General features: G+C 38.4%; 2 protein-coding genes across 2 annotated transcripts; both read left to right on the top strand.

The window, feature by feature from the left end:
* The first annotated feature begins 2,499 nt into the window (after positions 1 to 2,499).
* On the top strand, positions 2,500 to 3,483 carry LOC113913634 (olfactory receptor 6A2). Its single transcript, XM_027577896.2, has one exon. It carries the CDS (start codon positions 2,500 to 2,502, stop codon positions 3,481 to 3,483), a length of 984 nt encoding a protein of 327 aa, XP_027433697.2.
* Positions 3,484 to 13,561: 10,078 nt separating this feature from the next.
* Positions 13,562 to 14,506, top strand: LOC113914987 (olfactory receptor 6-like). The gene has a single exon (XM_027580630.1). The coding sequence runs from the start codon at positions 13,562 to 13,564 to the stop codon at positions 14,504 to 14,506; it is 945 nt and encodes a 314-aa protein (XP_027436431.1).
* The last annotated feature ends 1,090 nt before the right edge of the window (positions 14,507 to 15,596 follow it).

Here is a 15,596-nt window from a genome sequence, read left to right as displayed (position 1 = left end):
AAAGAGAAGAGAAACTCAGGTATAAAATCATTAGCAAATTCAATATTTTTAGATTCCATACATTAGTGAGACATGCAGTATTTGTCTTTTTCTGTCTTATTTCACCTCTCATAATGCCCTCAAGGCCCATCCATATTGTCACAAATGTCAGGATTTCCTTCTTTTTTATGACTGAATAATATTGCATTATATATAAATATATATGTATATGTATGTTATATACATATATATCACATTTTGCACGTATATTATATACAAGTATGTACATATATACATATACACACAATATACATGTATATTATATACATATACATATATATATCATTTTCTTTATCCATTCATCCATTGATAGTCACTTAGGTTGTTTCTGTATCTTGGCTATTCATAGAAACAAAGCCCTGGGTATTATACTCAACTAATGAATCAAACACTACATCAAAAACTAATGATGTATTATATGTTGGCTAATTGAACATAATAAAAAAAAAGAAACAGAGAATAGAGTTATAATGGTGGTTGCCAGGGGCTGGGGAGTGGAGGAAATGGGGAGATGTTGGTCAATGGGTACAAAATTTCAGTTATAAGATGAATAAGTTCTGGGGATTTAATGTATAGCATGGCGACTATAATTAACAAGACTGTATTGTTCGCTTGAAGGTTGCTATGAGAGTACAGCTTTAGTGTTCTCATCATAACAGCAACAAAATTATAATTGTGTGAGGTAAATATTACGGTAAACATTTCACAATATATACTTGTATCAAATTGTCACATAGTATACCTTATATGTTATATGTCAATTATATCTCAATAAAGCTAGAAAAAATCATTATCAAGTTGAAGTTTGGTATGTGAGCACATTCTGCCCCTACTAACCTCAAAAGAACAGGCCTGAGACTAAAAAGTAAGGAAACTCCTGAGGGGAAATAGCACCCTGGTGTTAAGCTGATTCTCCCCTATTCTCCTTTCTAATCTCCGTACTGCCTTCCAGTGCTATGACCATAGAGAGATACTAGGGAGACAGTAACCCTTTCTTCACACCAACTTCCATGTGAATATGTCCACTTCTGTTTCACATCAAATTCAGAAGAGGCTTGAAGTTTTGAAAGGGCAAATTTTATTTTCAATACCAAGATAAACAAAGAGAGTCCTCTACTTCAGGTATGCTTTTATACTGGTCTTGTTCCTGCTAAAATATTTTTAAAAAGGAAGCCATTAGATTGAGATGGCTCTCATGCCTTGGTTGCCTGCTTAAGCAAACCAAAACTTAAGCTAGAGTCAATTGTAAATGTGCTCATAACCAAGAAAACAAAATTTAAGAATAACCAATCACAAACAGCCAGTGAGACTTTCCCAAGTAAGGCAACCACTTAAACTGTAGCCAATCAAATAATGCCCTTGCTTTGCTTTTGAGTCTGCTCTATAAAAGCCTTCCACTAGCTTCTGTCTGTAAAGCACACTTTACCACTTTCAGTTTGGTGCTGCCCATTTTAAATCAATTTTGCTCAAATAAACTCTTAAAAATTTTAATATGCCTCAGTTTAATTTTTAACAATGCTAAAGGAAGGTGTTCTACTCTCATTCCAAGGGAGCACAACTTTTAGAACTAATGGAATTCTCAGTTCTTCTACCATCTAGAATCCACTTCCTAATATAATTTCTAGGTGGGTCCCAAGTCCTCCTCTTAAATGCTAGGTTATGTAGAACTCTCTTTCTATAGATGCTGTGACTTTCTTGGGTTCTACTTTGTTCCCTCTTTCTTGTAGTATGGAGTCACTTCTGTAGCTGGGCTCTAAAGATTCTCTCCCCTAGATATAAATCCAGGATGTATCTTACAGTCCCTTCTTTGTGTTACCTGAATATTTTTGAAGCTCTGAGGTCCTGACTTCCTGGTTCCATCTCTCACTATCCGTGTGACCTGGAACAAGTTACTTAATCTCTTTATGCCTCAGTTTTCTTAGGTGTTAAGTGGGGTTAATAATAGTATGAACTCACAGCGTTCTTCGGAAGATTAAATGTATTAATATCTGCAAATTTTTTAAAACAGTGCCCACACTATCAATGCATAGTAAGTACTTAATTGTGTTATACATTATTGTTATTCCTCCACTATGTAACTTATTTCCTCAAAACAGAGTCACAATCTAGCTCACAAACAAACTCTTACTTTAGGGCAGCCGAGACTCTCTTACTATTTGTGGTTTTGATCTATATTCTTCAGGGACCAACTAGTAATCACTTTATTGGTATATGCTTCTCCAAGGGCGATAACAGATTTTTATCCTATCACCAATATGAAACAGTTTATTTTTGTCCACTTTTGTCTTAGCTCATTTCAAGATTACAGAAGAAAGTGATGGCCTCAGTTCAATGATGAATGACATGCATTACATGCATTCTGTCAATATAAACCCACCAAGAGAAAGGCTGGGTTCTTGCTGTTGGCACCTGAAGATTCTCTGTTCTCTCTCCTGAAGAGCAGTGGGCAACACTGACACCATGGAGCAGAGGAACCAGAGTGGGAGGGTAAGAGAGTTTGTGTTGCTGGGCTTCCCAGCTCCTCCACCAGTGCGGGCACTTTTATTTGCCTTTTCTCTGCTGGCCTATGTGTTGGTGCTAACTGAAAATACACTCATCATTATGGCAATTAGGAACCACCCCACCCTTCACAAACCCATGTACTTCTTTCTGGCTAATATGTCCTTCTTGGAGATCTGGTATGTTACTGTCACTATTCCCAAGATGTTAGCTGGCTTTGTTGGCTCCAAACAGAGCCATGGACAGCTGATCTCCTTTGAGGGCTGCATGACACAGCTCTACTTTTTCCTGGGACTGGGCTGCACTGAGTGTGTCCTTCTGGCTGTTATGGCCTATGACCGCTATGTGGCCATCGGACACCCTCTCCACTACACTGTCATTGTCAGTGGCCGACTGTGTGTGCAGCTGGCAGCTGGCTCCTGGGCTGGAGGTTTTAGCATCTCCATGGTCAAGGTTTTTCTCATTTCTCACCTCTCCTACTGTGGACCTAACATCATCAACCACTTTTTCTGTGATGTCTCCCCATTGCTCAATCTTTCATGCACTGACATGTCAACAGCAGAGCTTACAGACTTTGTTCTGGCCATTTTTATCCTGCTGGGGCCCCTCTCTGTCACTGGGGCCTCCTACATGGCCATCACTGGTGCTCTGGTGCACATTCCTTCAGCTGCTGGGCGCCGTAAAGCCTTTTCCACCTGTGCCTCTCACCTCACTGTTGTGATCATCTTCTATGCTGCCAGTATCTTCATCTATGCCCGGCCAAAGGCACTCTCAGCTTTTGACACCAACAAGCTGGTTTCTGTACTCTATGCTGTCATTGTACCATTGCTTAACCCTATCATTTACTGCTTGCGCAATCAAGAGGTCAAGAGAGCCCTACGCCATACTCTGCACCTATTCCAGGGCCAGGATGCTAAGCATGGGAAAGCTAGCAGACATAGGTAGAAAATGCTCTTAAACTTGGGATCTACATCTTTTAAGTCCAGAGAAGTTCTTATGGCCTAAATTAGGGACTAGGGTTCAAAAGCACTATCAAGGAACTAATCCAGGAGAAAGAAGAGGGATGGATTGCAAGCTGGCAGCTGGATTTCTGAACAACATTGTAAATATATGCTAGAAGTTCTCATGTCATCTGCTCTAGTGTAATTTACATAGAACAGATTCGTGTATCATGCAATCTGGCGGTGCAGAAAGGACTGAGCAGAAGACTGATTGCACTTCAATATTTAAATAAGCAAACAAATGCAGAACTAGTATCTCTCTAAATGGCCTTTCCTGCATTTGCTCTTTGTTTTAGTTCTGAGGCTGAAAGTGTAGAAAAGGAAAGCAGAAGGAGGAAGCCATTCAAGGAAGCACAGACTTCATTATGGGATAGCATTAGAAGACTTCTGGTGAGATCTCTTCTAGCCATAAGCCACTGATTATAGCCTATGAGGTAGCAGGGCCCCAGGTGATTATTCTAGTATGAATTACAGGCAAGCAGATAGGAAACAGAATTTTTGTGTAGGCAACATATCACCTCCTGGACTACAGAGATTTCTAGCTTCATTTCCTGATTTACCCACATGAAGCTAGTGACTGAGTACAGTTGTTTATTTAATCTTCTGTCTCCATAATTAAGGAATTATTATCCCATAAACTTATAGTTTATATATTAAATGGAATCCTATGTAGGTCTTAAAATAACATGATCTACACAGAGCTAATGACAGAAATAAATATTCCTAACATAATAAATGCAAATATTAGGTTATGTAACAACATCAAAAGTATCAGGCTTACAAATGGATAAGGAAGATGTGATATAGATTTATAGACACACACACACACACACACTGAAATATTATTCAGCTGTAGAGAAGGATGAGATGTACCATTTGCAACAATATAGATGGACCTAGAGAGCATTACACTAAGTGAAATAAGTCAGATTAAGGAAGAAAAATACCATATGATTTCACTCATAAGTGGAATCTAAAAAACCAAATGAATAAACAAACAAAAAGCAGAATTAGACCTATAAGTACAGAGAACAAATTGATGGTTGCCAAAGGGGAAGAAGGTATAGGATGGACAAAAGGGTGAAGAGGAGTGGGAGATACAGGCTTTCAGTTATGGAATGAATAAGTCATGGGAATAAGAAACACAGCATAAGGAATACAGTTGATGATATTATAAGAGTAATGTAGTGAGACTGATGGTAGCTACACTTGTGAATGTAGCACAACATATAGAGAAGTCGAATTACTGTGTCGTACATCTGAAACTAATGTACCATTGTATGTCACCTGTACTCAAGTTTTAAAAATTAATTTAAGGAGCGCCTGGGTGGCTCAGTCAGTTAAGCATCTGCCTTCAACTCAGGTCATGATCTCAGGGTCCTGGGATAGAGCCCTGCCTTGGGCTCCCTGCTCAGTGGGGAGTCTGCTTCTCCTTCTGCCCCTCCCCCTGCTTGTGCTCTCTCTCTCTCTCTCTCTCTCTCTCTCTAGTTAGCTCTCTCTCAAATAAATAAATAAAATCTTTAAAAAATAAAAAAATAAAAAATAAATAAAATTAATTTTAAAAAGCTAATGACAGGGGCACCTGGGTGGCTCAGTCCTTTAAGCATCTGCCTTCGGCTCAGGTCATGATCCCAGGGTCCTGGGATCCAGCCCTGCATCAGGCTCCCTGCTTAGCAGGGAGCCTGCTTCTCCCTCTCCCTGCTGCTCCCTGTGCTTGTGTTCTCTCTGTCAAATAAATAAATAAAATCTTAAAAAAAAAAAAAGCTTATGACAGCCCAGCATAAAACCAAGCATAGGCTTTCAAAAAAAATTCTTTTTAAGTAGGCTCCACACCCAGTGTCTCCTGGCTTGAACTCATGACCCTGAGGTCATGACCTGAGCTTAGATCAAGAGTTGTACACATAACCAACTGAGCCACCAAGGCACCCCAAAGCATAGGCTTTTCTGAGCAAAGAATATTGTGAGATAGCACGGATGTTATATCACTGAAGCAGATGCTGGTTTTACCTGCAAAAACATATCTAAAATCTGACCATCTCAAAAAAAGAAAAAATATCAGTCTTATTTATTTGTTTAAATTAGACTAGAAGGAAATTAACTGAAATGTTAGCTGTAACTATGCAACGTAGACCTTACTCTTATAAACTGAAATCTGTGGCAAAGGTATTGTTACCAACATATTTATTTAAATAAGCATTTCTTACCCAATAAAACACACAACTGTATTCATCTGGACAGAGAAATGGTGACAGGGTACCTCAGTATGATTTTTAGAAATTTAGCTCTCTACAATTACCCAAGACCCAGAACCCTGAGGGCAACACCCGACATTAAGCTTCTCTCTCCAGATGTGGGAAACTTTTGTTGTTGCAGCCTGTCTTCCCATAGTTTTCTGTTGCTTAATAAAGTATGAAAGGCTACTAAGCAAGGAAATCAAGCATTATTTGCTAGTTGCTACCTATTAAAATTCTAATATAATATTCATATCTTGGGGCACCTGAGTGGCTCAGTTGGTTAAGCGACTGCCTTCGGCTCAGGTCATGATCCTGGAGTCCCGGAATCGAGTCCCATATCGGGCTCCCTGCTCAGCGGGGAGTCTGCTTCTCCCTCTGACCCTCCCCCCTCTCATGCTCTCTATCTCATTCTCTCTCTCAAATAAATAAATAAAATCTTAATATTCATATCTTTTTGTGCCAAAAGAATTACATAACCTTATAAGTATTTTTATAATTTATGTTTTATAGTTTATTATGTTATTACAGTTTATATTATAATGTATATTTATAATGACTAGATAAAAGTTCATCAAAAACGCATCTCTCAACTATCTCCACAGAATACATTTCTGGAATGGGGTTACAGTCTGGGATTGGAGTGTCATCCTCTAGGCACCATTGTTGTAGTTATTATATGAACCTCCTTATAGGCTAACTCCAGTTAGTAGGAAGTAAAAACATGACATTGATTTCCTTCATTGTGCTCTTCTTTATTTTCCAAGCTTTTTATAGTAAGATGCATTATTTTTTTTGAGTTTTAAAAAACACCTCTAATTCTGAATTCAAAATTTAAAACCAATTATTTCAGGTATAGGAAAAGTGTTTAGCACAGTTTCCTGCATATATTCATTTTTCTGTAACAATGAATGAAAAGATGCTTGAGTCCATGTGAATTACAGCAAGATCAAAACTTCTCTTGACTTGGACTGCATTTTCATAGTTGTGTGGTGATCCTAATAGGTCATATTGAATTTGATGTAACAAAACCTAAGATTTTTCAAGTAAACTATTAATTGTTAGAGGCAGTGTCACTCATCCTCCATTGATTAATTAATTCTGCCCCCAACCTACACAGAAGACTTTATCTTATACCTGTTACATTTGATCTTGTTTGTTTCAGACTGTCTTTATAGTCTGCCATTCTTTAAAAATATTGCACAGGGTGATGGGTATTAAGGAGGGCACGTGTTGTGATATGCACTGGGTGTTATATGTAACTAATGAATCACTGAACATTACATCAGAAACTAATGATGTACTATACACTGGCTAACTAAACATAATAATAAAAAATATATATATTGCGTAGATACTGTGACTCTTTTATAATTCTCTTTTGCCAGAGCAGTGTCTGGGGATGTCTCCAGTCTCCTTCATCATTACAAGAGATAAGAGTACCGATCCAGACTGGGTGTTTCAGGTAGGAGAGATACTCAGAGTGGCCAGGGGTAACTCACACCTACAGAATAAGTGAGGATCAACATAGAGGGTTTCCATGCTCAAAAATATCTACTGGTTCCCATCAACTTTTATAAACTTCAAGCTTCTTAGTCTGCCTTTCAAGTTCCTTCACAATATGGTCTGTTTTCCTTTTGGTCTCCCCCCCCCCCACTTTGGGTCTTTATTTTAATTTCTTGCCCAGTACAACCTTGTACAGATGAACTTTAGATTGTGATTTTTTTTTACTTGAACTTTATAATCAAATGCCTTTATAATTTGCTAACATTTCACATTGAACAAAGTCAGAAAATATTCAAAAACCTTTCTGGAAAAGAGCATTTTGAAATAACAGTTCAAATTTTGAAATAACAGTTCTTCTATATCACTGAAAACCCTATTTTGCTTAAAAAACCCTTATAAGTATAAGTAAAGACTGAGAAACTATCAGAGGGGACTTAAGAGACAATATTAAATGGAATGTGATATCTTAGAGTGGATCCTGTGACATAAAAAGGATAAGGAAAAACTGGTAAAATCTGAATAAAACCTGGAGTTTAGTTAACAATAATATACCAGTTTTGGTTTCTTACTTTTGAAAGTGTACAGGGCAATGTACTGTGACAATATTAGGGGAAACTGAGACTGGGGGAGAAGAGTGTGAGAACTCTCTTTACTATCTTTAAAACTTTTCTGTAAAACTAATATTATCCTAAAAATTTTATTTAAAAGAGAAATAAATTATTGGTCTCTTTATACCAAATAATTTAATAGACCTTGATTGAGTTCAGTGACTTCATAATACTAAAAGTAAGGTGTCCCTTTTTGCTTATGGCAATACGTACAGCAAATATTTGGCTTTTATGTACTACGTTGAAAACCTCTTTTTCAAATTTTACTGGATTTTTAAGTCTCATGAAATTCATATATTGATGCTGTTTTATTTTGCTGATTGATAAGAGAGAGTTGGAGTATATTTGACAAATAGTTCTTGCTTTACATTTAGCAACCCTAACAAAACTGTACCTGTTCTTCCAGACAGCACCATTTGGTGCTGGCAAACATGAGTGGACAGTTTCATGCCTGCAGAGAAGAGAAGGCTTATAAGTGTTTTCATTTTCTCTTAGAGTCATTCCTCAGGGGATAATTACCCTCCCTGATTTTCATGTTCCATAGTCTCGTTTCATGAAGACCCAGTGGTCCCAGCCTTCCCAGAATTAGTGCCAACTCACCACATGCTTTTAGACAAAGAATACGGGAGGGTGGGGGAAGAGCTAGATCCCTCCTTCTCCATAAAATTCCAATTAGTCACACATAGACTTTTAAATACCTTCTAGGATCTAAAGTTTCTCTAGAATTTCTCATTTTTTAAGCCCCTGCTTCACTCCCTTACTCCACCTTTGGTTACTCATAGAGACACAAGTATATTTCCTGGGCCTTCATTACAACAAAACTTCTAGCACTTGATTCTTAATTTTATGGTTACTGACAACAATTAATAGCAGAGTCTATGGGCTAACTTAGCTGTGAATAACTTGACAGACAGGAGTTGTCATTTCACACTGCTCTTAGCTCACAGCGCATGCTTCACAGACATTGATCAAATGACTGAATACTTCCTGGAGTCCAAGTTTGGGGGGGGTGTGACCACTAGACACTGCAGGGGCCTCATTATTACATTGTCTCACTTCTCACTATATTCTTTCCTGTGCTAATCTCTCTACACTGAAAGCCCTCTCACCTCATTTCTTCTGATCCACTCATGGCTGTGGTTCACATTCCAATGCAGGTAATATTTTACATTTGTGTAGTTATCACAAAGCTGTTTTAGAATCACTCTCATAGAGGTGCCTGGGTGGCTCAGTTGGTTAAACGTTTGCCTTCAGCTCAGGTCATGATCCCAGGGTCCTGGGATCAAGCCCCGCATCAGGCTCCCCGCTCAGCAGGAAGCCTGCTTCTCCCTCTCCCACTGCCTGCCACTCCCCCTGCTTGTACTCTCTCTCTGTCCAATAAATAAATAAAATCTTTTTAAAAAATTGCTTTCATATACATATTACTTTTGAAATTAACATTAATGATATCATGTTAACAAGTGAATTATTGTTATCCCATTTTATGGGTGAATAAACTGAGAAATAAAAACAGTTTTATAAAGTCAAAGGTCTTGAAAATGATAGAACCTAGATTAGGAACCAGATCTTCTGACTGCTGAACCTAAATTATTTCCCATCACACTACTTCCACACTATCTTCCTGTATGAGTCTAGAATGACACTTCTTGAATCCTTTTCTAAATTCCTAAGTTACTCCCTCACTGGAGTTCCTAGAGCATGGTGTACCTCTCTTTTGGTACATGTCACAATCTATGCTCATTATAGTGTGTATTTATTATTTTACTTAGAATACTACAAGTTCCTAAAGGGCAGAAACCATGACTTATATATTTTTATTCCAAATAACATATAGCACAGCACCCTACACATAATAAAAGCTCAATAAAAGCTGGTTGTGATTTTGTGAATAAGCAAATGAATGTATTAGTTACCTTATTAACCCAGTTAGGTTTCTTATCCTGGTTTTGAGTAACTTAGTGTTGCATTAAATTGCATACAGTAGTAAGAGAAAAGGGCCACATCCCACCCACAGATATAAATAAACTTGGTCCGGGTATAAACAGGAACTAGTAGATAAATGGAGATTCAGCCTCCCTGTCAAAATCCTCTGGACATAGTCTTAGCAGCACAGACAGAGTTTCCCTAGAGCCAGGAGAGACTGTCAGTGAGCCTCCTGGGAAGAACACATGGGCAAGCCGTAGGTGAGTGTTAAATATATTCTCCTGCCTCAGCTCCAGACTCGTCTTAATGCTGTAATACCTATCAAGCAGTCTAAGCAGAGACCAGATGTGGAACTCCAGGTGAAGTATAAAAATATGCAAGCCAGTCTGCGTTTCCATGTTTAGTTGCAAATGTCTGCAAAATTTTCCACTCTTGAAGAGAGGGCAGGTGGACCATGGTGAGTGGTTGAAAGTTTCAGGTGAGATTGGTTGATCTGATATCTTGATTCAAAAAAGCTCCAAGGAAGATGAAGAGGGACTTGGGGGAAGTGGCTACAAGTACCATGATTGGACAGAAGAAAGGGTATTGTGGAGAATGAATGGGAAAATGAAGAATCACTACTTCTTTACCCAAGGTTGGGGAAATGTGGTCAGCTGTGGGATCTTTTGGGTGTTGAACCAGGCCCAAAAGATATGTTTCTTATTCTAGAAGAAGTCTGTTGGTGTCCATGTTGTCTCTTGGAAATAAGCACATACAAGATTGGAAAAAAGGTTCTATAGTACAACGAAAGGATTTCTTTCCTCAGATACCATAAAAGAGACCCCAGAGCTTAGTGCTTTCAGTTCTGAAAACAAAGAAAATAGTAAGATAGAATTCTTCATTTCTCTATGATACAAAATAAAATCTGCTGAGAGGTACATCCATGGCCAAAAAGTGGAGGAAAATATGAAGTAGCAGGGGTATGCTTGAATATATGAAAGCAATATTCTAGAGAGAGGATAAGAAAGAGGCATGAGTGATTTGTAACCCAGAGCTCTTCAAAGATGCTATAGTCCTTTCAGGAAATTTGGCTTCCCTCATTCCCCCAGAATATAACAGAAAAAAGATGGGTAAAAGAGAGAGAAAATGAATGTCTGTGTGTTTATATGACCACATGTGCGTGAGTAGCATGTGTGAGTCTAATGTGACATAATATAGTAATAGTTAACACTTACAGAGAAAAACCATGGACCAATTCCTATGTTAAGTGCTTTCTGTGCATTATCACATTTATTTTCACAGCAAACCAGTAAGGTAGGCATTATTAACATTCTATTTCACAGCAATGGATCTTTAAGTCCATAATTGTTGAGTATTCTATTCAGGATGACACACCTAATAGCCTTGTTCTGACTCTAAAGTCATTGCTCTTAACTATTAGACAAAGGTAAATGTGTGGGAAATTGTGTGGCTGATGGTGAGAATGTGGAGTGTTATACATGCCCTGAAGGAAAGTTTCTACATTCTTCCCACTGAGACAAGAACATGGGAAAGCTCACTATCTTCTGCTCCCAGAACCAGTTGCTTTTCCAAAGGAAAATTATTAGGTGAAAGGCACAGAAAAACTAGGCCAGAAATGGCTTACTAATGAACTACTTCAGGGTGAAGGTGTTGGTTGGAGGCCTGGAGGTAAGGTACAATCCCTTTCCACCCAGCAAGCAGGGCTGAGCTCTCCTGTTAGATGCTGCTATGGAAAGGAGGTAGTGGGTCAGTAATATATATTTCAGTGCTTCATTCTTCTGTCTCTTGCTATGAGCCATGGCCAGAAGATCTCTAGTCCAATGAGTCCCTGATCAGCCTCCCACCCTCTGCGTGTCAAGTGAAGAGTATGATGGACAAACTGTTTGACAGGAGTGAGCAATGTTCTAAAGGCAGGACCTGACCTCAGTCTTTATGGATCTTTATGGATGAGTGTGATATTTAACAGAGAGACACATTCATTCATGTGTTTTCAAAAGATACCCTGTGGACCACGGGTTAAAATAGTTGGGCTACCTCACAAATATGCTTTCTTCCAGCATGATAAGACTTGCCTATCCTTACACTATATTCACATGCCTTCCTGCCTCCTTTCTCCTTACTCCTCTAGGAGACCTGAGACACTGGATGATATTTTCAGATCCAACCTACCAAGTAACCTGAGACCAGGGATTAAATCCACTGTTTTCAGACCCTGTGGGTATGTTTGCTGTGACAATACCCTGGATATGCAAGCTGAGGCTATGCTTAAGATCTGCAGCCTGATAGATAGATGCCGTCTGCCAGCAAAGTACCCTGAATTCACATTCCTCTGCCACTGATCTATTTCCTGTGGATCACAAAGCTCCAAGGGATTCATTAATTCACTTGTTAATCCATATTCATTTAATATTCATGTATTTTCTAATCACTATCCTAGGCATTGGGTTCACAGTCATGAAGGCAGTCTTTCCCCCCCCAGTTTTATTGAGATATAAGGGCAAGTTTAAGGTGTACAGTGTGAGGATTTGATACATGTATATGTTGTGAAGTTATTATCACAATAAGGTTAAGTGGTATCTCCATCACATCACATAATTATCACTTTTTGTGTATGGTGAGAACACAACATATACTTAAGATATACTCTCAGTAACTTTCAAGTACATGATACAGTATTGTTAACTATAGTCACCTTGCTGCACATCAGATCCCCAGAGCTTACTCATTTTATAACTGGAAATTTATACCCTTTTACCAACATCTCCCTGAGTTTTAGAAAATTGCAGTGTAATGGAGAGAAATTTCAACATGTGAAGGGGTTGTGCACTGGGAGCAAATGTTTTTGAGGCACTTGACTGAGATTTGGTGAGATGTCTCCTAAGTGGAATCTTGAATCTTGAATCAGCCAATAAAGATTGGGGGATGGGCACAATAAGAAGAGGGAAGAGTGTAAGCAAAGCGTGAGGGTGATTAGTGTGTTTGGGGAGCAAAAACTAGTTGAGTATGTCTGGATCATGGAAACCATTTAGAGGGTCATGAGTGATGAGGCAGAAGAAATACATGGCTGGATCAATATATGAAGTGCCTCCTATGTGTGATATCAAACACATTTCCATTTTTATCTGAAAGCAACTGGAGAGTCACTAAGGAACTTTCCAAGAATTACTATCTCTTATTTCCACAAATAAAGTCTGAAGAAACTGCACTGATCAAAGGACAACAGCCAATGGGTCACCCAAATATTAAACTCTGAAACTTTCTCTGACATGAGGTTATCCCTCATATTTCCTTTAGGGAGGAAAGAAATCTTCATGCAGTAAGTTCCTAATTAAACAGAGATCTGGAACCAACAAGGGAGAGACTATCTATGTTTATTGACAAAGGACCTGGGAATGACATGGGTAGTGACATTCAGATATTTAATCAGGGGAGTGAGAATTAAGGGTGGGAGTGCATTTTTTTTAATTTAAATTTTAGGTAGTTAACATACAGTTCAATATTGGTTTCTGGGAGTGCATTTTGATTCTGGGAGACTCATAAAAAACAAACACAAAAAGAACAACAAAACACTTTGATGGAAATGTGTGCTTTCACATTTAAAGATTACTTTGTGTTAATAGAAGTTATTTTATAAGTCATTTGCAGGGAAGTCTGATTTGCTAACTTCTTTTGGTCTCTTGTCTGGTAGCATAATCATCTTCATTATTTGTAGTGCTGTTATATAAGACTTCAATACCTCTCAGTGCTTTTAGTCATGCTGGGGAAAAATATCACTCTGGTCAGTGAATTCATCCTGTTGGGCTTCCCCACTGCCCCATGGCTACAAGTCCTGCTCTTCTTCCTTTTCCTTGTGGTCTACCTGCTGGTGGTAGTAGAGAATCTTATCATCATGTTCACTGTTTGGATCACTGGCTCCCTCCATAAGCCCATGTACTATTTCCTGAGTAGCTTGTCCTTTCTGGAGGTCTGGTATGTCTCCGTCACTGTCCCCAAGATGCTAGATGGATTCCTTCTGCAGAGACGGCGCATCTCCTTCACAGGTTGCATGACTCAACTCTACTTCTTTATCTCACTCGCCTGCACAGAGTGTGTGCTTCTGGCAGCCATGGCCTATGACCGCTATGTGGCCATCTGCCATCCTCTCCAATACCCAGTCATTATGACCATAGGTTATTGCGTACAGCTGGTGGCTTTCTCCTATGTGAGTGGTTTCATGGTCTCTGTCATCAAGGTTTATTTCATTTCACATGTTGCCTTTTGTGGTTCCAATGTCATGAACCACTTTTTCTGTGACATTTCACCAATCCTCATGCTGGCTTGCAAAGACATGTCCACAGCTGAGCTAGTGGACTTTGCTTTGGCTATTGTGATTCTTGTCTTCCCACTCATCACCACTGTCCTTTCCTATGTCTACATAGTCTCCACCATTCTGAGGATACCCTCCACCCAGGGAAGGAAGAAAGCCTTCTCTACCTGTGCATCACACCTCACTATAGTCATAATTTATTATACAGCCATGATTTTTATGTATGTTCGGCCCAGAGCTATTGCATCATTTAATTCCAACAAACTAATCTCAGCTGTGTATGCAGTCCTCACACCCATGCTAAATCCGTTCATCTACTGCCTTAGGAACCAGGAAGTAAAAAGTGCTATCAAAAAGACCATGGGGGTTGGACAGTGCCTCCTGCTCAGCTAAGCCCTGCTATCTTGAGGAGGAGACAGTGTCTTGGCAAGGATGTCATTCCTGTGACACTTCATGGTTCTGCTTATTAATGTTATTCTATAAATCTACATTCTTAAAGAAATCACAGCATGGGAAAAGAAGAAAAAATTAAAACTAGAAACAGGACACATTATGTATTTCTTTAATTTTGAATTAGTTTTAATATGCACTGTATATATTTAAAAATTACTTTGACATGCAAAGTAATAATAATAAATATTTGACATATATAAGTTGGTGTTATTGGCACTTTACATATAATAAACCTTTTATTCTCATAACACCTCTATGAGTTAGTTATGATTACTTGCTTGATCTTATGGATCAGGAAACTGAAACATACATGGAGAGAAATAAGTTGATCAACACTGCATAGTTAATAAATATCAAAGCCATTATTTGAACTTGTGGAGTCTAGTTCCACAATCCACTGTATTAGATTCTCTATCTATATAAGAGTCTGTGATAGTAGCTCTAGGGGCACATTAGTTAACACTGATGCCTGGAAGGAAGAAGCAATCCAGCCAGTAAGATATGTGTAGATGTTATGATAATTGATAATGGTATGGTAGTGGTGGTGGTCATAGGGATGGTGGTGATAATGATGTTTATGATTGCATTGGGTTAGTGATGACCAACTACCACTGATATTAATAATATTGTTGATCATTTCACAATTTTTTCCAATTGTTGCCTCCTTCCAGAACTATAAGAGCTCATTTCTCATTCTACGGATGGGATCAATAGTTTCATGAGAGATGAAATAATTTGTATTACTGCAACTTTTGTAGTTGTTATATGTCTTTTGAGAAATTGTCTTTTGGGCTCTTGAATTCTTATGGTCTTCCCATGCTGTAATATGACTATTATCAGCAAACAAATGGAATACCATTACATCAATATATGTTCGAGCTGAAAGCCTCAATATATCATTATAAAATATGTCCTACACATAAATAAGGTGAAAAATGAATACAAAATTTTCTAAGACAAATGAGATTGTTAGATACCATTGAGGGATCTGCTGATTAGAAAAAGAAATTTACCAGGGAGAATTCTACAG

Source organism: Zalophus californianus, chromosome 11 (genome assembly GCF_009762305.2).
Source record: "Zalophus californianus isolate mZalCal1 chromosome 11, mZalCal1.pri.v2, whole genome shotgun sequence".
Taxonomy (NCBI): Eukaryota; Metazoa; Chordata; class Mammalia; order Carnivora; family Otariidae; genus Zalophus; species Zalophus californianus.
The sequence above is the reverse complement of the archived record's forward strand: the minus strand, read 5'-3'. Positions and strand labels throughout refer to the sequence as shown.

Coding starts and splice junctions, on each gene's coding strand:
- LOC113913634 (XM_027577896.2), top strand. CDS start 2,500: ATGGAGCAGAGGAACCAGAGTGGGAGGGTAAGAGAGTTTGTGTTGCTG.
- LOC113914987 (XM_027580630.1), top strand. CDS start 13,562: ATGCTGGGGAAAAATATCACTCTGGTCAGTGAATTCATCCTGTTGGGC.